Raw genomic sequence first — 21,842 nt, forward strand, 5'->3', positions numbered from 1 at the left:
ACCTCACCCTCCCCCCCACCCCCACTCCCACCACCAGCACCACCAACAGCACCACCATCAGCCCACCCGTCCCCACCTCCCACATTTTATATGTGAGCTCTCTGGGCGGAAGCATTTTATCCCAAGATGGCGTCAAGCTCATCTTCCACGACAGCAGCGGTGCTGGGAATCGAACCCCGCGGCCGCTGCACCACCACAAGGCGGCCATCTTGCAGCATCACCAGCAGCTGCAGCAGCAGCAGCAAGTTCCGATCATCATGACAACAGCAGCAGCTGGGGAGGGAGGCTCGGGGGTTGAAAAGCGACATCCAGCGCTAGGAGACATGCTGCAGAAGACGAGGGTGTTCACCAAGTGGGGGGGTAGCTCCGAGAGTTCATTCGCCTCCTCCTCCCTCTCACTGGGCAGCACTGTCAGCATTGACAACAGTGACGACGGAGGTAAGCCACCACCCAATAAAGATACCATCTTTATCAATGTTAAAAAAAATGTTATTTTGTTATCTTGTTGTGTTCTTCTCACCTGCAGTCTCTTGTTCCTGTTCTTCATTCTCCACCCAATAATCTAAAAGAATATTGTCTTCTTCTTCTTCTGCGTTCGTGGGCTGAAACTCCCACGTACACTCGTGTTTTTTGCAAGAGTGGAATTTTACGTGTATGACCGTTTTTTACCCCGCCATTTAGGCAGCCATACGCCGTTTTCGGAGGAAGCATGCTGGGTATTTTCGTGTTTCTATAACCCACCGAACTCTGACATGGATTACAGGATCTTTTTCGTGCGCACTTGGTCTTGTGCTTGCGTGTACACACGGGGGGTGTTCGGACACCGAGGAGAGTCTGCACACAAAGTTGACTCAGAAATAAATCTCTCGCCGAACGTGGGGACGAACTCACGCTGACAGCGGCCAACTGGATACAAATCCAGCGCGCTACCGACTGAGCTACATCCCCGCCCAAAGAATATTGTGATACCCCCTTTTAACCTTTACCGTGCTTTCTGGGTCATGGACGACCCAGAGCCTCACAGAACTGTCTGTATCTCTGAAACAATTGGGAGTTTTTGATTGGAACTTCATGTAATCATCGACCAATTTCTAAGGGATTATCTTTGTAAACAAACAAAATAAACAATGACGTAATTTCAACTAGATAGCCCAGATGATGTAGGTCGTGGGCGACCGATATGGATTTAAAGAAGGATTTTACGATGTTTTTCCCTATTTGGATGTTGTCGGTCGTGTACGACCCTTACTCTGTAAAGATGCGATAAAGGGGGTATGTCTTAAAAAAATTGGTGTAATTATTATTATTGTTATTGTTTCAGGTCCAGTTGGCAGCATGGACAGTGGTTCTGTTGCGGCTATGCAAGCGAGCTTTGGTATCGGCCGCAAGAAGAAGCCGCTGCAAAGCCAGCAGAAGCCGGGCCGCTACATCTGCAACTTTTGCGGCAGAGCGTGTGCCAAGCCGAGCGTCCTTCAGAAACATCTGCGGGCACACACAGGTCTGCTATACCCATAGCTGCCAACCCTCCCGAATTTTTCGGGAATCTCCCGATGTTTGAAATCCGTCACAAAATCCCGAAATTTGTTCTATTTTCCCGAAAAGGAAATTTTATAAAATAACTTGTGACGGCAGCCTCTGGACCAAGTCGATGTGCACATGTACAAAAAATAAGTTATGCTTCTTTCCGGTACCGGCCTTTTAAAAATGACACCTAAAACAACAACAACAAGGATGGAAAATTGAGTGACCGAAGATCTTGTCATGTCTTGGTTTCTCAAGAGAGATGTTGGTTAGTGTTCCATGTCTATGTGGGGTAGGGTGGAAATATTTGAGAGAAAAAAGGAATGCTGAGGAACTGTGCTTTCCTTTGACAATACATTTTTTCCAGACAGGGTTTATTTGGTCAACCCTTCTTGTCATAATAATAATGCATAATATTTATATAGCGCATGTATCCAGGGTTTAACCCTGCTCAAAGCGCTGCTCATATAATGGTGTCTGAATTAGTTTCAACCAAACTCTATTCAATAATAAGATGCAAGTTAAATATGGTTTTTCTCATCTCTGTTCACTTGCGGGAGAAAGACTCTACCCGTGCCTGTCCTTGAAAATAATAATAACTCTCTCAGGCATGAGAATCTTCCTCCTTTTGAAGGGATAACATTTTGAAAATGTTGTCTTTATTTGGATTTGGCAAACCTTGATCGAATGTTTCCTCTGTTTTGACAATTTTCTATTCTCATGTGTGTCTCTTCTCTCTGTGCATTGCAGGAGAAAGGCTGTACCTGTGCCTGCTTTGTGGGTTCTCCTTCACAATGATAATGAATCTTCTCTCTGTGCATTGCAGGAAAAAGGAATACACTGTAGATTCTCCTTCACAATGATAATGACTCTCTCCTCTTTGTGCATTGCAGGAGAAAGACCATACCCGTGCCTGCCCTGTGGGTTCTCCTTCACAATGATAGTGACTCTCTTCTCTCTGTGCATTGCAGGAGAAAGACCATACCCGTTCCTGCCCTTCACAATAATAATGACTCTCTCCTCTCTGTACATTGCAGGAGAAAGACCATACCCGTGCCTGCCCTGTGGGTTCTCCTTCAAGACCAAAAGCAACCTGTACAAGCACCGCAAGTCTCTGGCCCACACGCTCAAAGTGGGCCAGCAGCAGAAGGGGGAGCAGGCCTCCCTCTCCTCCGTGGAGGACCCCACGCTCAGCCAAGACAGGGACCAGGAAGGCAAGGAGGAGTTCGCTGACGACATGTCCGAGGGAGAGTCGGAGAAAACAGAGTCCGACATGGACATGGACGCGAGTGTGGAGGAGGAGGAGATGACTGTGATCCGCGAAGAGACGCTGCCAGTCAGGGGGGAGAGGGAGAGGGTGATGCAGGTCGTACCCAGCTCCAAACCCACCCCCGGGTCCCTCCCGCGTAGGGAAACCCCCGTGTCGTACGTCAGTGTCGCTCACAGCTCCGGAAGCGTGGTGAAAACGGACGTGAAAACCATCTCCAGTAGTAGCGGCGGCGTGACGGCTGTGCTTCAGCCGGCGGTGACGGTGACGCCTCACAGCCAGGTGCTGGACAAGCCGGTGAGGGAGGGCTCCATTCTGGAGAACATTCGCCTCAAGATCGACAAGCGGAAGCTGATGGAGTGGAGTCGGCAGATGGACCGCATCAAGCATCACGAGCACGTGGAACAGCTTCAGGTGCACAGCAACTTCCCCGTGCGAATCGCCCCCAAATCCGCCAGTGCCGACGACTCCTCGGAAAAAGCGGAAGGGGAACTACGCAGCAAAGCGGAATTGGAATGCAAAGCTGAAGATGCTCAGCTCGACCCGGCAAAGTTGTATGGTTATCCTGCATCTGCGCAAGCATACATGGCTGCCTACGGTGCTGCTGCTACTGCACAGCAGGAACAGGAGGATTCTCTTCTGGCCCGCCAGGTGTCAGCACCAGCTACTCTCAGCGCTCCTCAGACCTCCATCCCCCAGTTGAAAGTGGACGGAGAATCGGTGGAACTGGACGATGAAGCGGCAGAGATCATCTCGCAGGAAACTCAGGCCACTCAGGCGTTACGGAAGCTGGAGGCCTTGAGTGAGAAGTTCCCCGACACGGATGGGTGCACCTACACCTTCAAAACGCTGCCAGACAATGCTATACAGGTGATCATCCACATGGCGAAAGACGAGGAAAAGGACGTCAAGAAGAAGGGTGGGGAGGACAAAGGGGCGCAGGGCAGAGAGGGGGGAGCAGCGCTCGTCAAGGCCGCGTCAGTGTCCGGCGCATCCAGCCGACTGTTGACCGCTCGCTCCGAGGATCGCCCCTCCCTCACCGCCAGACCCAACCCACCGAGGCTGGCTCCTCGCGTCCCCCCGCTCAGTCGCTCAATCTCCGCAGACACCAAGACACTCAGCAAAGAACTGCTGACCGAACGCATCCAGCAACTCATCACCGCGAATGAAGCCATCGTGGACATGCCCATGGCTGACCCCCCTCGCTCGAAAGGACGCTTCTCTAAGCAGCACAGCGACTCTGGCTTTCAGGCCTGGAAGTTCACCACAACTAAACCGTCAGAGCTTCCATCAGCGTCGTCCACGGTCACGTCAACCACAGGGTCCAAGATCACCATTCCCAACATCACGTCCATTCCGCTCAACCCCATGCCATGTGAAGGCGGCGAAAGTCTTCTTCGCAGCACCATGCTGGCATCTTCAAGCTCCATGGACATGGGTCGACACCGGCCGCACAAGGACCTGCGGAGGTCCGTTTCCGCCTCCGGGGTGAGGATGGTGGATCGAGCGACCTTCCTCTCGCTGCAGCACGAAACTGAGAAAGCTGCGCTGAGTTACGGAGACTCCCCTCAGCTGCTGAACAATCCCACACCCTCGTCCTTGCAGGTGGCTGGTAGTTCCGGGGAGACGAGTGTAACGGAAGTGTCTTTTGTGTCAGAGGACGGGAACATGTGTATCCCGGCATCGTTGCCTATGGAGGTCATCAACGCTATCAGCTCCTCTGCCAACCTGGCGGGTAATTCTTCAGGCGAGATCAAGATCCAGTTCAAGCTGGCTAAGTCCAAGGCGGAAGACACACAGGCTGCGGAAAGTTTTTCAGGCGTCGAGAAATTGGCTCCGACCTCAGTAGTCAGTTCCACCGCCATTCCCATGATTGGTCAGCCGAGCGTGCAGTTCCCGCAGCAGACCGTTAGAGCAGACCCTCCCAAGCAGGAGCAGAACAACAGTGTCATCAAGAACCTCCTGAAGCGCGGGGTCGCCGTGACCTCGTCCCCCTCCCTCTTGTCTCCCCCCTCCATCCTAGACTTCACCCCCACCCGCGCCCCCAAGCTGGGCAGCAAGGGGAGGAGCGCTGACTCGGCATACGAACTGGTGACGTCCAGCGCGGGCACCCAGCAGCTGGTGCTGACCGTCAAAGACATCCACTCCAGGTCCATGGAGGGCGTCCACCAGGCCAAGTCCATGGACCTCGGCCGCCACGTCAGATCTCTGGACGCCAGCCATCAGTCCAAGTCCGTGGACATCCCCCACCCCTACTCTGAGAACTTTGAACAGCCTAGGATGCAAACTGTGCGAGATACAATCCTCGGCGTCCCAGGGAAGAGTCAGAGCTTTTTGACCTTGCCCGGCTCCGGAGAAACTGTACAGGCGAGGCATTCTGCGCCGGAGGTTGGCTCCAGGCCGGAGAACCCGGAGCAAGGGCAGGGGGGGGAGCACCAGTGCACAGACTGCGGAGTGAGCTTCCAGCACGAGCACCCCCTCACCATGCACAAGGCACTGTACTGCAACAAGGTCAAACCCATGAGTCTGGACGAGGTCGTGGAGGTCGCCAAGGCCAAGCAGACTCTGCCCATCCTTTCCACGGCGACCGTGACGTCGTCCAAGCTCCAGTTCCACAACCAGACACAGCACCAGCTGACGGTGCCGAGGAGAAGCAGCAACCCCGCGTTCTCCAAATCGCACTCCACCACAGAGATGGAGGCGAGGTCGGGCTGGCAGAAAGAGGACTACCCTCAGCTCCGATCCCAGCTGACCCTGCGACCTTCGCAGTCGGTCGACGAGAGTGCAGCAGAGGGGGAGGGGGGTTCTAGCTCAGCCAAGCCTCAACAGAACTTCATCATCGAGAACATTGACCCCTTAGTGCCGCCCAAGAAGGGTCGTCCGAAAGGGTCCAAGAACAAGCCAAAAGACCTGAACATGGTTCTGGCGAAAGCCAGTGCAAAAGCCAGCGCCGCCAAAGCCTTTGCTGGACTGGGGGTCGCCTCTGTGGGATCACCGGCGGTGCAGAAAACGCAGTCACCGTCAATACAAAAAGTCCAGTCACCTGTGTTGCAGAGAGTTCAGTCACCGAGCGTAGCAGCGACAGGGTCACTTTCACCGGCTCTGTCAGTGCCAGCCTCGCAGACACAGTCACCGTTAGCGGCAGGCCTGAAGCTGGCACCTAAACTGATCCTGCCGCGGTCACACTACGTCACCCCGGTGCTCATCAGTCAGGCGTCAGTAGCGTCCGCCTCTTCTCCAATCATCAGTTTGACCAGCAGCGGTGTTACCGCTCCGGCCATGATCGGTCAACCCATGATTTCCATCCAGCCGTCAGACAGCCAAGGGGGCGGGTTAGCGTCAGGCGGTACCTCCACGCCTAGCGTCATTATCACACCGTCTGTGTCCACTCTGGTGCAAGCGCAGACCGCTGCCCCAGCCCCAGCCCCCCAGCCTGAGATGCTCTCCTCCGCCACGGGATTTCCCCTGGGCATGCCCAGTCTGGTCACCACACCAGAGGGCACCACTCTCCTCACGCCGGGAACGCCTGGAACCCCTGGCACCCCCACCACAGACCCACAGTCGCTGTGGAAACTGAAACTGAAAGGCAGACTCCTGATGAAACGATCCATCAGCGAACAGCGTATGCAGACCTACGCCGAAGCTGAGAAAAGCTCTGCTGGTGCTTCTGCGTCTGCGCTGTCCCAGCCCTTGTCTTTGGCGTCTCATGTGTCTTTGGGGGAGAGTCCTGGGAGTTTGAAGTCCCTCTCGCGACAGAGTTTTGTGACGGCTGGAAACGTGCTGAGTGTTGGAGCTTCAGGCTTGAGCACAGGTGAGTGGATGATGTAAATGAGTACAGGGGACCCCCCCCCCCCCCCCCCATCCCCCTTCCCTTTAAGACTTTCTCCTTTCAAGACCTTGCTTTTTGAGATGTTCTTTTCATAACCTCTAGATATACCTCCATTGTAAGACTCCCTCCTTTTTGAGACCCCCTCCATTGTAAGACTCCCTCCTTTTTGAGACTCCCTCCATTGTAAGACTCCCTCCTTTTTGAGATCCCCTCCATTGTAAGACTCCCTCCTTTTTGAGACCCTCTCCATTGTAAGACTCCCTCCTTTTTGAGACCCCCTCCATTGTAAGACTCCCTCCTTTTTGAGACCCCCTCCATTGTAAGACTGCCTCCATTGTAAGACTCCCTCCATTGTAAGACTCCCTCCATTGTAAGACTCCCTCCATTGTAAGACTCCCTCCATTTTAAGACTCCCTCCATTGTAAGACTCCCTCCTTTTTGAGACATGCTTTTCTCAAATTTGTTAAGGTCTTAAAATGGGATTTGCACTGTATCATGATCATCATGGTCATCATGGTCATCATGGTTTGTTAACTTGGATGCTACCGGCACGGTTGGTCTAGTGGTAAGGCGTCCGCCCAGTGAGCGGGAGGTCGTGGGTTCGAACCCCGGCCGGGTCATACCTCAGACTTTAAAATTGGCAATCTAGTGGCTGCTCCGCCTGGCGTCTGGCATTATGGGGTTAGTGCTAGGACTGGTTGGTCCGGTGTCAGAATAATGTGACTGGGTGAGACATGAAGCCTGTGCTGCGACTTCTGTCTTGTGTGTGGCGCACGTTATATGTCAAAGCAGCACCGTTAAACAAACAAACAAACAAACTTGAATGCTGGAAGGATTTCATTTAATCGACAGTTGTTGTTGCAGCTGTTCTTTTTATCTGACTATGAGTTCTGTTGCAAAACCGAATTTATCTGTTATTTATTTGGCTGTTCCCTTTGCCAAGGAAAGTAACCTTTCAAATAATTCTCAACAATGTTGATTAATCAGAAGTGTGTCTTTTAAATTTAATATATTACATTTTTCATCTTTTTGTTGTTGTTTTGTCTCAAGGCAACAGCTAAACAACTTATAATACTCCTTCGAGAAAGAAGCCAGGTTATTCCGCAGAGAATTCATAACTACAAACCAGATATTTTTTCTTCCAGTAAGTCTGGTATTCTGAATATAATTTACAACTACAAAATTTGCTTTTAAAACTGTGAATTATTCACAGCAATTCTGATCTTTTCATTTTCAGCTGCAAGCCACCGATTACATCCTGGTGACCCCCATCATCGCCCGACAGGGGTCACCATGGGTCACCATGGCAACAGACACCTCAGCAAAGCAGCATCAGCCTCCACGGCCGAAGCTTTACTGCGAGGCAGCGGTTACGTCCCGTCTGTTCTGCGAGCCTTCTCGGAACCAGGGTCCAAAGACATGATGCTTATCACCGACATCCCCAAACCGGAACGTCCAGTCAAGGTCACCGCTGTGGAGACTGTCGTTCACAAGGCGGTGAGCAATACAGTGGAAGATGTCAACACCGTGACTGTCTCCAGTAACGCTGGCAGTGAAGTGGCAGTGTCTGCAACTGCAGGCAGTGAGTTAAATACTGAGGCGAACGTAGTCGCGGAGGTGGTGAAAGTGTCGGTGCCCACAGTTTGGGTACAATCACCGTTCATCAACTCTCAGACCCCCAGCGGGTATCACCGCTCACCGGCCGGAGCTCATTACGCCTCCGCTCACAAGTCTCCGCATCTCTGCTCCGTCCTGATCTCCGGATCCCAGCTCACCCTCCCGGAGATCCCCGTCTCCGCCCTCCTCAATCCCAGCTTCCCCCACAACACGGCGTTGACGCCCACCAGCTTCGTCACGGCGCCCGGAAGAATGTCGTCGTTTCTCTACAGCTCGGAGTTCGGTCGCTGTTCCCCTTCCACTCCTTACGGTGCTGCTCGCTCCCCTGTGGGTCTGTCCGACAAAGGCTTCCTGGAGAGATCCGCCAGTGCCGACCGAGAGAGAGCCAAGGACTCTGGGTCTGCGAGTGAATTTAATGACCAGAAGGAAAGCAGGCTGATTCGCGCTCACTCCGCGGAAAGCATGGTACCCAACAGGCCCCCCTTGCTGCGTTCCCCTGTGGCGGAAGGGAGAGAATCTGGGGCTGTTACGCCCGCCACCCCGCTGAAGATTCCTCTCTATTTGTGCGGCCATTCCTTTCCCAGCCTGCACGGGGTGACCTTTGTGACCTTTTGTAGTGCAAAGCGCACTCAGCCCAACTATGTGCAAGTAAAGGGAACCAATAGGAAAGTGTCGATGTACTCCAACTGGAGGCTGGCTACGCACAATCCCAACCCTGTGGGACTGACCTCGCGCATGCTGCTGGCTTTGTACAGGTAAGAATCTTAAAGAGATGAGGCAGAGCGCTATTTTATGATCTGACAAACAAAGGGAAGTAAACGCTCTACATACATACAACGTGCAAAAGAATGAACGAGAGTTTTGCTATTTGAGGATGAAAGTCGCTTGTTCATTTCAATGCTAGTTATTTTCTCGGGTGCCAATTAAGGGACTGGATCTGCATAACTCTCACTTACTCTATCACACATGTCCTATGCATTAAGAGTGCATACTTTCCTTTGTTTCTCTGATATTTGTACAGGTCAATTTTGTCAGAAAATAGTAGGTTTGTGTCATTATAATGGGCTGATTACTGAAATGCGTTGAGTGTGTTATAACTTATATGCTCACAACTGTCTTGACCCAAGCAAACCAAGAGAAGTGCACTGGAACCTCCCTATTTTAGACCCTAAATTTAAGACTCCCTCCCTTTTAAGACCCTGCCTTTTGAGGTTTTCTGTTCATAACCGGGGATGTAGCTCAGTCGGTAGCGCGCTGGATTTGTATCCAGTTGGCCGCTGTCAGCGTGAGTTCGTCCCCACGTTCGGCGAGAGATTTATTTCTCAGAGTCAACTTTGTGTGCAGACTCTCCTCGGTGTCCGAACACCCCCGTGTGTACACGCAAGCACAAGACCAAGTGCGCAACGAAAAAGATCCTGTAATACATGTCAGAGTTCGGTGGGTTATAGAAACACGAAAATACCCAGCATGCTTCCTCCGAAAACGGCGTATGGCTGCCTGAATGGCGGGGTAAAAACGGTCATACACGTAAAATTCTACTCGTGCAAAAAACACGAGTGTACATGGGAGTTTCAGCCCACGAACGCAGAAGAAGATGAAGAAGTTCATAACCTGTGTAAATTTACCCCATTTTAAAGACTCCCTCCTTTCTTAAGGCCTCAAGTTCTCAGATTGTGGGAGGTCTTAAATGGAGGGTTCCGCTGTACGCCAAAGGCTGAAACTAGTTTATTCTGTTTTATGGCCATAGCTATCTTTACCCACTGAAACTAGTTTATTCTGTTTTATGGCTATAGCTATCTTTACCCACTGAAACTAGTTCATTCTGTTTTATGGCTATAGCTATCTTTACCCACTGAAACTAGTTCATTCTGTTTTATGGCTATAGCTATCTTTACCCACTGAAACTAGTTCATTCTGTTTTATGGCTATAGCTATCTTTACCCACTGAAACTAGTTCATTCTGTTTTATGGCTATAGCTATCTTTACCCACTGAAACTAGTTCATTCTGTTTTATGGCTATAGCTATCTTTACCCACTGAAACTAGTTCATTCTGTTTTATGGCTATAGCTATCTTTACCCACTGAAACTAGTTCATTCTGTTTTATGGCTATAGCTATCTTTACCCACTGAAACTAGTTCATTCTGTTTTATGGCTATAGCTATCTTTACCCACTGAAACTAGTTCATTCTGTTTTATGGCTATAGCTATCTTTACCCACTGAAACTAGTTCATTCTGTTTTATGGCTATAGCTATCTTTACCCACTGAAACTAGTTCATTCTGTTTTATGGCTATAGCTATCTTTACCCACTGAAACTAGTTCATTCTGTTTTATGGCCATAGCTATCTTTACCCACTGAAACTAGTTTATTCTGTTTTATGGCCATAGCTATCTTTACCCACTGAAACTAGTTCATTCTGTTTTATGGCCATAGCTATCTTTACCCACTGAAACTAGTTCATTCTGTTTTATGGCCATAGCTATCTTTACCCACTGAAACTAGTTCATTCTGTTTTATGGCCATAGCTATCTTTACCCACTGAAACTAGTTCGACATTCTGTTTTATGGCCATAGCTGTCTTTACCCACTGAAACTAGTTCATTCTGTTTTATGGCCATGGTTATCTTTACCCACTGAAACTAGTTCATTCTGTTTTATGGCCATAGCTATCTTTACCCACTGAAACTAGTTCATTCTGTTTTATGGCTATAGCTATCTTTACCCACTGAAACTAGTTCATTCTGTTTTATGGCCATAGCTATCTTTACCCACTGAAACTAGTTCATTCTGTTTTATGGCCATATAGCTATCTTTACCCACTGAAACTAGTTCATTCTGTTTTATGGCCATAACTATCTTTACCCACTGAAACCAGAAGTGTTTTTTTTCTTCAAAATTGCTTTGTGTTGCACATTGTCAGAGTTTTCAAATGTTATTTGCATTTTTGACCAAAATGTGACATTTCTTGCAGATCCAGTCAGTCATTGTTTTGCGAGACCGGGGTAGCAGTTACAAATAACGTATAATTCTTCTTTTTTTTAAATAGGGCCTAGGGAAACCAATGTTTGAGTAACTGACCACATGCTGTGTTTTGTATATTGTGTGTGTGTGTGTGGGTGTGTGTGTATGTGTGTGTGTGTGTGTGTATTGGAATTGTAAAGGGCTTGGAGCTGTGAATCGGGACTTGCGCTAAAGAAAAGTGATTTATTGTTATTATTAATTATTATTATTTTTCAGGTCGCGCTACACAGCCAATCCTACGTTCTCCACGAGCGCCGACCTGCAATACAGCGTGACACACAGCTCGTACTGGCAGTACCACCGCAGCAAGATGGAGAAACACGCTCCCAGTCTCAAGCTATCCCAGCATGTACAGCTCTCCTCAGCGTCCACCGAGGCCACTGCGGATGACATCGAGATGTCGCAGTCTATGTCAGGTGTGTAAAGCATTGAATCCTGTTCTGTGTTCATGGGCTAGGACTCTTACAGGCTGAAGTGGACTTCATGTACTCGATGACTATACACGCTAATTGCTTTACCAACAGCTGGAGACATGCTAAATTAAGTTCCCTGCAAGATATTGTGGTCTAGGACCCCTTAAATGTTGAGATATTTGAATTTTTATTTTGATCTAGATCGTCCTATTTATAGATTTGCCAACAGAGGGAACGTTGACGCAAGGGAAATAACTCCGCGTCTTTGTTGACATCCTCACTTTTTCAGAGGCTAGAACAAGCTGTAATGCATGTATATGGTCCGCGCATGGCGACATATCGTCATTACATGGTCTTATGGTGCGTTTGACATCGATTATGGGCAAACTACACTTTGTAAACACGGGAGCGCGTACATATGCCTTTAAGTTTAAGCGCTGAAGACACTGAAGTTGTCTTCATGAAAACTTCTCGAAGTATTTTTACCAAAACATCAGTGCCAAAGCTTCATGCAGCCAGCTTTATGAAGTAGAAGTCATGAAGTCAACTTCACCCAATTGATATCAGGCTTAATTAAGAGAATAGCTGGAGTAAAGGAGGGTGGAAGGGGATTAAGAGTGGAAAGTCTGAGTGCTTAGAACTAGAAGGAGGGACAGAAATAAAAACATAAAGATAGTCCCATAACCATTTTGGTTGTAGGGCAGCGAGATGTTAAGCCCGCTACTAACGTACAGCCGAACCAAGCCGAACTAGGTCGGCAAACGTTACACCGTGCCTGGTTCGGTGTACTAACTAGCGGCGAAATGTATTGGCGATACCGGTCATATGATCAAGAAATATCTCGTGATCGGTTGACAGCGTTATAGCCATCAGTATTGTCACTCTTCAAGGATAAAGACACAAAAATATTCAACCAATGAAAAGTCGGTTCGCCGATGACGCGCCGAATGTTTGCAGGATTGTATCGGCGAACCGCGAAGGTTACAGCTGCAACCGAAAAATAGGGGAATCCCCTGATTTGATGATGTCGCCGAACGTTCGCCGAACTAGTTCGGCGTGGTTAGGCTGTAGTTAGTAGCGGGCTTTACAGATCTCAACTAGTCTCAGGGGCCAGCTTTTTGAGGGCTGTGCCCACTCCTCTCCTTCGCTTCCTTTCTCTCCCTGGCCTTGAATAGGATGCAGGTACTCATTTCCAGCTGGGTGGGCTTGTCTAAAACAGTCCTTTTGAAGATTAACACATACATAGAGCTGGAGTAGGTTTGTAGCTTATCACTTAAATGCATTATCAGCACCGAAAGTCCACGAAATGGGGCACTGGCCTCTGGCTAGTACTTCTCATAATGTACTAGCCAGAGAGCAAATTTTTGTATTTTTACTCACCAAACCAACCATTTGTTTCAGCAACTTTACTCGCACTTGGCGAGTAGATTTACATTTCTACTCGCCATTTACATGTTTGTACTCGCCACTTTCAGGCCTGAATATATATATATATATACATGAATCATTTTGTATTTTTGCTCAATAGATGGCGGCAGTGAGAGAGGGCACAGTTTCAGCCGCATGTCCTCGTGCTCGGACCCCAAGTTGCAGCCAGGCCTCTCCAAGGATGAGGTGATGGAGATCCTCACCAACAAGGGAATGCCGCTCAAGTTCCGCGCCGGATACAAAAGCGATGAGAACTACGAGTACGTGCGAGGCCGAGGCCGAGGAAAGTATGTGTGTGAAATGTGCGGCATTCGCTGCAAGAAGCCCAGCATGTTGAAGAAACATCTGCGCACGCACACCGACTATCGCCCCTACCAGTGTCTGCACTGCAAGTTCTCCTTCAAGACCAAGGGGAACCTCACCAAGCATATGAAATCCAAGGTGAGAGTCAAGAGAGGGGTAGTGTGTGTGGGTGGGTGGGGTTGTGGGGGGTGTTGTGTGTGTCAATGTGTGTGTGTTGGGTTGGGGGTGGGTGTGTATGTGTGTGTGTGAGAGACAGTGTGTCACTGTGTGTGTGGGCGGGTGGGGTTGTGGGGGGTGTTGTGTGTGTCAATGTGTGTGTGTTGGGTTGGGAATGGGTGTGTATGTGTGTGTGTGAGAGACAGTGTGTCACTGTGTGTGTGTCACTGTTACTAGTGTTAGTGTGTGTGTTTCTGTCTGTCTATGTTAGCGTGTGTGTATGTGTCTGTCTGTCTGTGTGTGTGTGCGTTTCTGTGTGAGAGGAAGACAGAGAGAGTCTTCTCATTGTAATAGACAAATTCCAAAAACAACTCTGTCGGATTTGTATGGGTTGCGTTTCCTCTGACAAATGTTGGAAGGGCTAATCACTAGCTAGGAGTGTGTCAGAAACACGTGGACAGGTGCACATGTTTTCGGCACACCCCTCGCTAGTGATTGGCCCTTCCAATGTTTGTCAGAGGAAACGCAAGAGTATTCTTTTCTCCACAACCCATGCAAACCTGACAAAGTTTTTTCCTTCCATAAAAGAACAAAAGTTATGAAAGTTGACTAATTTAAAACCTTGTTCTGTAACAATGTACACTGTTTATGTTTAGGCCCACCAGAGGCGGTGCCTGGACATGGGTCTGTACCCGGTGCCCATGACAGTGGACGATGGTCAGATTGACGAGGATGCGCTGGCCAAACAGTGTGCGGTGGCCAAGGACGCTCGCATCACCGACACCGACTCCCTGGGCCGCTCCATGCAGAGCGTCACCAGCACTGACGATGACAACGACGACGATGATTTGGACGATGACGAGGATGACGACGAAGGAATGAGCATGGAGCAGGGAACAAGGTCTGGTTTTGGTTTTTTTTTGGTTTTTTTTTTGTTGAGTGTTGGTTGAATCCGAAAAAGGATAGATTGCTAGTGCTATCGTTTTAAAATTCAGAATGAAAATGCAATAATGGTGAGTTATAGGAACGTTTAATTTAGTCTAAAAAAAAAGACTCACCAATTTTGTTTTGTCATATCAATCAATCAATCAATGAGTCTTATATCGTGCATATTCCGTGGGTACAGTTCTAGACGCTCTGCAGTGATGCCGTGTGAGATGAAATTTTATACGGCCAGTAGATTGCAGCCATTTTGGCGCATATTTACCTTTCACGGCCTATTATTCCAAATCACACGGGTATAGGTAGACAATTATTAACTGTGCCTAAGCAATTTTGCCAGGAAAGACCCTTTTGTCAATCGTGGGATCTTTAACGTGCACACCCAATGTAGTGTACACGGGGGGAGGTTCGGACACCGAAGAGAGTCTGCACACAAAGTTGACTCTGTGAAATAAATTTCCGCCGAACCTGGGATCGAACTCACGCTGACAGCGGCCAACTGAATACAAATCCAGCGCGCTACCAACTGAGCTATATCCCCGCCCAGAAGAAGAGGGAGGAAGGAAGGGGGGGGGGGGGGGGGTGGCGGTTTTCACTGTGGTACAGGAAAGAATGAAGTTAATGATGCTCACCAAAAAGTTGTAATGCGAACAAAACAAATGATAGGCATGGGCGTTTCCATTTCAGTGAGTCCATGGACCACGACTTCACACACATAGGACTTGAGATGTGCCACACTATAAGGGACGAAAGGTAAGTTTTCTTCTGTTCCTCTTCTGGATTATCTTTAGTTTTCAATCCAGACTGACGTTGAACTCTGGAAATGACTGTCAGGTTTGTACAGGTTGTCAAAGAGTGATTACCCTTGCTTTTAGTGAGGCAAGCTTTCTACACGTGCTCCTTGTCCACGTGTTTCAGACACACCCCTCGCTAGTGACTGGCCTTTCAACTTTGAATTTGACGTGGGCAAGGTTGACTCAGTAAAACTGGAAGTAAGAGTATCAGTGACTTACAAAATCGGTAGAGTTATTTCAAAACATTGTCTATTGTTCAAATGTCTGCGCTATACATGTAAGAATTCTAGAGCTACAGTTGAGCTTATAGTGATGATCATGTGTTGTTCAACTACATTGCTCGTGGAAATAGCTCAGTCGGTAGCAGCGCTGGCTTCAAAACCAGTTGTCGCTATCTGCGTGGGTTCCATCCCCACGTTCGGCCAGGGATTTATTTCCCAGAGTCAACTTTGTGCAGACTCAAAAGTCTCAGGTCTTTGACATGAATACACGCTTGCAGGAAAAAACAACAAAATGAGTAGCGCTGTATACTGTATGGCAGCTCGCTTTCCCCAGGGAGAAAGCAGCCTGAATTTCCATGAGGGTAACCTCACAGGACGATATAAATCTTATCCTAATCCTTATTTTTATTGAAATGTTGCAGAACAAGACCAAGGGATGCAACCATCTCTCACACAAAAGGTATGCAAGTTTTCTTTTTACTGCATTTGAAGGGACAGTTCAAAACAGTAAACTCATGTTGATTTTTATGTTGGCGTCTTGTTACAGCATGTGAAAATATGGTAGCTATAATAATGTGAGACTGCAGACCCATGTTCGTCTGAGATTGAAGATTCATGTTACTTTGAGACTAAGCGTATGTGATTTAGACTCAAATTCAAGTTTGCATGATTCTGATATTTCATTTAAAAGTGGCCAACGACTGAGATAATTTCTTTTCATATTTACTTGAGACTGAAATTTAATTTCACATTGGCTAGAGATTTCATTTCATGTCCTCCTGAAACTAAAATGTCATGTTGGCTAGGTCACAGTGTTACATTGGACCCCCCCAAATCCCCCCCCCCCCCCCCCCATTTCAGACCTCAAAAAATCTGAGACAATTAGGTCTTGAAAAGGGAGGAGTCTTAAAATGGGTGTAAATTTACAGAGGTCATGAACAGAAGATGTGAGACAAGATCTTAAACTAAAGGGAGGGAATCTTAAATATTGGGGAGAGCTGACACAAAAAAGGATATCTGATTATTTGTATTTTTTATTTATTTTTTTAAAGTTTTGGGGTATTTTAATGGAAAAAAGCATGAAAAAGCACCTGCATGCCCATTTTTTGACCAAGCAACTCATATTTTCATTAAAAAAAAGGCCAATTTCTTAAAAAAAATGACGAAATGACACCCCATGTTCCACTGTATCACAATGTGCACGGTGTTGTGTGTCAACCAACAGGTGCCAGTGCCAGTCAGCCCATCTTGGACACAGAGATAGCCCACAGTCTGCTGGACCTGTCGCGTAAAGTGGAGGCCTGTGGGTCCGGGGGTGTGGTGTCTTCTTCCCTGCGAGGCGTGGACCAATCGCGTGCTGGTACGTTGACAGTGGAATGTGATGCTGGTTGTGTCTTTAGGCTTTCCTTAATTGAGCCCGAAGTTGACTTTGTCAAGACTCCGGGAAGTCTTTTTACAGAAAATTCAGTGCCAAGGCGATGTGCAGCAAGCTTCCAGAAGTAGACTTCGCAAAGTCATCTTCGCCTGATTAATGACAGGCTTATGGCCTCTGAGAGAGAGAGAGAGAGTCTGTGTCTGTCGCACTGTCTGTGGTTGTCTCATCTCTCTCTCTCTCTGTCTCTCTCTCTGTCTCTCTCTCTGTCTCTCTCTCTGTCTCTCTCTCTCTCTCTGTTTATTTTTCTCTTTCTCTCACTCTCTCTCTGTCTCTCTCTGTCTCTCTCTCTCTGTCTCTCTCTGTCTCTCTCTGTCTCTCTCTCTCTCTCTCTCTCTCTCTCTCTCTCTCTCTCTCTCTCTCTCTGTGTTCTTGGCAAACTTCGTCTGGTTCTATTCACAAATGTGTGAGTGTGTGTGTGTGCTTTGTTTATGTGCCTGAAGAAGACCTTACGGTCGAAACGTCGCTGTTATTTGTTTTGTCTTACTCATTCACACATGAGTAAAGTATTTTTTGGTCTGTTTAGTTACCAATAATTTTGTCAATTTATTTTTACCCTTACAGAAAAGTCAAACCTTGGTTCGCTGATTGGGGCGCTGATGGAGCACACCAAGCCGCTGTGCGGGCTGAAGCTAGGGGCAGACAACCTGACGCCCATCGTGGTGCAGATCAAGGAGGTGGAGGGGGACAGTGTGGGACTCATCATCTCACAGCCCGCCCAGGGCGACCTCAAGACCCCCGTCATCACGGTGAGTTTCTTTCCTTTGTTTGGCCGTGTGTTTGTTTGCAGTGTTGTTCCCAGACACAGAAGACATTATGTCAGTTGGACCTGGATTCACATTTTTTTAATTGTTTTGTTGGTTTTTGTTTTGCTGTTCTAACACCTGTTCCTTGTCCCGGTGTGCTCTCACACCGCCCCATCCCTGCACTCACTGCTCCATCCATTTCTGAATTTCTTCTGCTGCCAGACTTGTCGAATTTACAGACATTCCAGGGAGGGATGTCGGGTCGCTGCGGTGGGCTACCCTCTGAAGATGACACTGCACTTCTGCTGAGTCAGTTCGACGGTGTTCAGTGGTGGTTCTTTCCCGTAAATATTTGATATATATATATATATACATATACATTTATATCAGTCAAAATGTCCTTGCCTCAAAAAAATTATTGTGTCAAAAGACATCATGTGAGTCCAAACTTGAGACAGTTGACCGGCCTGGGGTCAGAACTATGCGTCAGATCACAGAGTTATGCATTTAAATGACAGAGGCCTGAGAACAGTGCTGTGGAACCCCTTTTAACTCATTGTCTCCCAGGTACGGATATATCCATACCCACTCATATGGCTCTATCTGACCAGGTACGGATATATCCATACCCACTCATATGGCTCTATCTGACCAGGTACGGATATATCCGCTCAGACTGTTAGCTTCAGTCGCTTCCTGTAACGTCCATCTAACGCCTGCATTCCAGCGTGTTGATACACAGTTACTACAATTCTGAGTGACCTGCTGCAGCATAGCTGGTCTCGGCTAAAAAAAACATGGTCAACATAGTTGGGGTAGAAAGACCCCCCATGTTAAGACCACCTCCCTTTTAAGACCTTGTTTTCTCAGATGTTCTGTTCAAAACCTCTGTAAATTTACCTCTGTAAATTTACCTCCTGTAAAGACACCTTGGTCAGTTGGTTATGAGCTGGGCAATTGACTAACATCCGTCCAAAGAAATGAAATGAGGATGAAAGTCGCTTGTTCATTTCGATGCTTGTTATTCTCTCAGGTGCCAGGATACTGGTTCTGGATAACTCTCGCTTACTCCATGACACATGTCATATGTATTTAGACCGCTTGCTTCCCTTTGGTTATTTGATATTTAACATCCGTCCAATGGGCGGTTCTGGTGAGGTTATGCCCCTTCTTTCTTTCGGCTGGTAACAGGCGGAACCTCGCGGCAAGATCACACGAGAAAAGAAAAAAACGTGCATTTGTCCCAAATAGCATGTCGCTTTGGTAACAGTTCGTGTGTAAGTCGTGTATTTTATACGGTAAAAAGACAATGGTAACAGGCGGAACTTTGCGGCAAGATGACAGGAGTTATCTGGCAATGGTAACAGGCGGAACTTTGCGGCAAGATGACAGGAGTTATCTGGCGTTATCAGAAACGCTCATTGTTTGGCGGGACAGCCTTATCTGGTTAGAATGTGCAGTGCAGTATTTGTTAGCCACATTTATACAGCTGACAGTTGGTTCTCATCATGTATGCCTTGTTCCAGATTGACTCTGTGTCTGACGAGGAAACCGAGGACACAGCACCAACTCAGCCACCGTTCTCAACCACAACCACAGCAACAACAACTGTGTACCAGCCTGTCCTGACCTCCTCCATCACCAGGACCACCATCACCACCACCACCACCACAATGCCAGGAGCGTTGCCGCCCCCATCCAAAACCTCCACGCCTGACAGCACTCCCGCTACAGTGTCACGACCCACCCACCTCTCTCTGCTCAAACCGCCCCCCTTCGGCCCCACTCCCATCACCCTCTCCCCCACCTCCCTCCCCGCGTCTGTGGGCATCAGGCAGAGTAACCTCCCCAGCCCTTCCCTGATGAAGTTCCTGCCGGCCTACATGTCGGCCCGTCGCATTCCCGGCTACACGCCAACCAGTCAGGGTCCCATCGTAGGACAGTTTATACCTAAAACTAATCACATCGGTTCTACCGGTGTCGGCAGTAGAACCACCGCTGGGAGTGTGCTATCTGCCGGTTTGACACCGCTTCACTCAGGCTATCCGTCTCTTTCCGCTGGTGGTCAGACACCGTTTGCCGGCAGTTTCACAGCCGTGTCTGCAGGACTTGCGCCGGCTTCTGGTCTGACACCACCGCTGTTTCAGTTCAGCAACCCCTTCAGCGACATGTTTCAGCGCCATGGCAACCAGAAAGGAGGCTCCACCACTACAACGATGACAGCTTCGTCTAGTGGCGTCAGAGTGTCGGTGTCAGCGGCAGGACCGAAGGCGGCATCACAGCCTACTGCACGAGCGTTGTCACCGACCCCTACTGGGTCGGGAGGAGTGAAAACCGTCTCGTCTCCCAAAGTGGACACGGCAGTCATGCTTCAGTCCTACACGAAGGCCGCGGACAACAGAAACCTGTTGCCTCTTGTGATACAGAAGGACGGTGGTGGTAAAGCGGCTTACGGTAGGCAGCTGTCGGGGGAAGCTAACACAGGGTCAGCACCATCGTCCCCGGTGCCCGAGAGGTCAGGGTCAGGGTCAGGGGCGGGGCTGAACTACACGTGCGACGTGTGCGACGCGGCTTTCTCCTCCCATCAGCAGCTGGTGCGACATCGCAGCACCCACTTCACGCACACGCCCAACCTGCAGTGCAGCGTCTGTCACAAGATCTTCGTGTCCGAGGGCCTCCTCAAGCGCCACCAGATGGCCGAGGGTCACCTCCCTTCTGCCGTTGTCATCAAGGCTCCCAGCGTGCCCCAGCAACCATCCAACGAAGACGAGGACGCAGAGAGGCCCAAAGAGGATGAGGTCTTGCAGCTGAGCTGTTCCTTCTGCTCGGCGTCTTTCAACAGCCAGGCGCAGATGTCGTCGCACTTACGGTCCAAAAAACACGTCAGCATTCTGGAGAGACTGGGGATGATGCCGGTGGGGACCTACAGGCATCTCAGTGAGGATCAGATCATGGCTTCAGCTTCCTTATCCTCATCCACATCCCCGGAGAAGCCTCCAGCGAGATCCTCCGCTGTTCCAGTGCCGATGGTCTCCGTGGCGCAGGACGCCGGGTTCCTCATGGACAAACATTTCAGCAAGGCCAAGGAGGCACTGAAGGCTGCCGGCAACACCGAGGTCCTCAGCAAAATCTCCGCCACCTACGTCCCCAAGACAGGAACCCCTGTGCGAGACATCCTCTCCTCACTCCGCAAGAAGGACAGCATGCCGGAGGCCTCCAAAGCTTCTCCGGCCAGTCTGGCTCCGGCGGCGACCCTGCTCCGGAGAGGGGCTCTGATTTCTCAGCACAAGAGCGAGCATTCTGTGTCTGTGGACGCGCGGAAAAAGATCTTTAAGAGGCAGGCAGTGTCAATGGAAGAAGCCATGGGACCTTACGCTGTTGCCGCGGAAACCTACCGTCAGGTGCAAAGCGAGGAAAGGTTCGCGCCGAGCAAGAAACCCAAGTTGCAGAACGCTGTGCTTCGCTCCATCGACTCTGACCCTGACGCCGACCTTCACCTTGTCATTGACGAAGGTCAAGGTGACCTTTCAGGGTCAGGGTCGTCTGTAAGCCTCTTGCCTGCCATCAGGGGAGCCTCCTCGGCGATGTCTTCGGTAATGTCAACAGTGAAGGTGGGGACAAGGAACAGTGACGAGAATTGCCCAGGGATGGAGAGCAATAGAGAGGAAAATAAACCAGCTGAGGAGACTGATTCCGGTGGACTGAAAGGTAAGGCAAACAGAAAGTTTAAAAATGTGTGGATTGCTCTGTGGAGATCTGTAGCATCTTCTTCTTCTGCTTTCATGGGGTGAAACTCCCTAGTACACTCGTGTTTTTTGCACGATTGGGTTTTTACTTGTATGACCATTTTTACTCCACCATTTAGGCAGCCATACGTTGCTTTCGGAGGAAGCATGCTGGGTATTTTCGTTTTTCTATAACCCACCAAACTCTGACATGGACTACAGGATCTTTTCCGTGCGCACTTGGTCTTGTGCTTGCGTGTACACAGGAAGAAGGTTGGGCCTAAAAAAAAAATAGGTGTGGTTACGGTAACCCGACCTACCCTAATTTTAGGGGCCGATCCTATAACTTTTTATTACATTTGTCAAAAAAAAAAAAAAAAAAAAAAAAAAGAGTGCAAAAAACGCAATGAAAGCGAAAGCGTC

General features: G+C 49.0%; 1 protein-coding gene across 1 annotated transcript in view; it reads left to right on the plus strand.

Annotated features, from left to right (window-relative positions):
* Positions 1-21,842, plus strand: part of LOC138980789 (uncharacterized) — a 29,408-nt gene that overhangs the window by 850 nt on the left and 6,716 nt on the right. The window contains exons 2-13 of the mRNA XM_070353679.1: positions 1-438; positions 1,322-1,498; positions 2,559-6,599; positions 7,855-8,989; positions 11,476-11,675; positions 13,201-13,541; positions 14,216-14,460; positions 15,189-15,254; positions 15,939-15,976; positions 16,742-16,876; positions 17,513-17,697; positions 19,221-21,402. The exon at positions 1-438 is cut by the window's left edge and continues 118 nt beyond it. Of these exons, the coding sequence (XP_070209780.1) occupies positions 1-438; positions 1,322-1,498; positions 2,559-6,599; positions 7,855-8,989; positions 11,476-11,675; positions 13,201-13,541; positions 14,216-14,460; positions 15,189-15,254; positions 15,939-15,976; positions 16,742-16,876; positions 17,513-17,697; positions 19,221-21,402 (9,183 nt within the window). The remainder of the gene's footprint in view (positions 439-1,321; positions 1,499-2,558; positions 6,600-7,854; positions 8,990-11,475; positions 11,676-13,200; positions 13,542-14,215; positions 14,461-15,188; positions 15,255-15,938; positions 15,977-16,741; positions 16,877-17,512; positions 17,698-19,220; positions 21,403-21,842) is intronic.

The sequence above is a fragment of the Littorina saxatilis genome, linkage group LG11, assembly GCF_037325665.1.
Source record: "Littorina saxatilis isolate snail1 linkage group LG11, US_GU_Lsax_2.0, whole genome shotgun sequence".
Taxonomy (NCBI): domain Eukaryota; kingdom Metazoa; phylum Mollusca; class Gastropoda; order Littorinimorpha; family Littorinidae; genus Littorina; species Littorina saxatilis.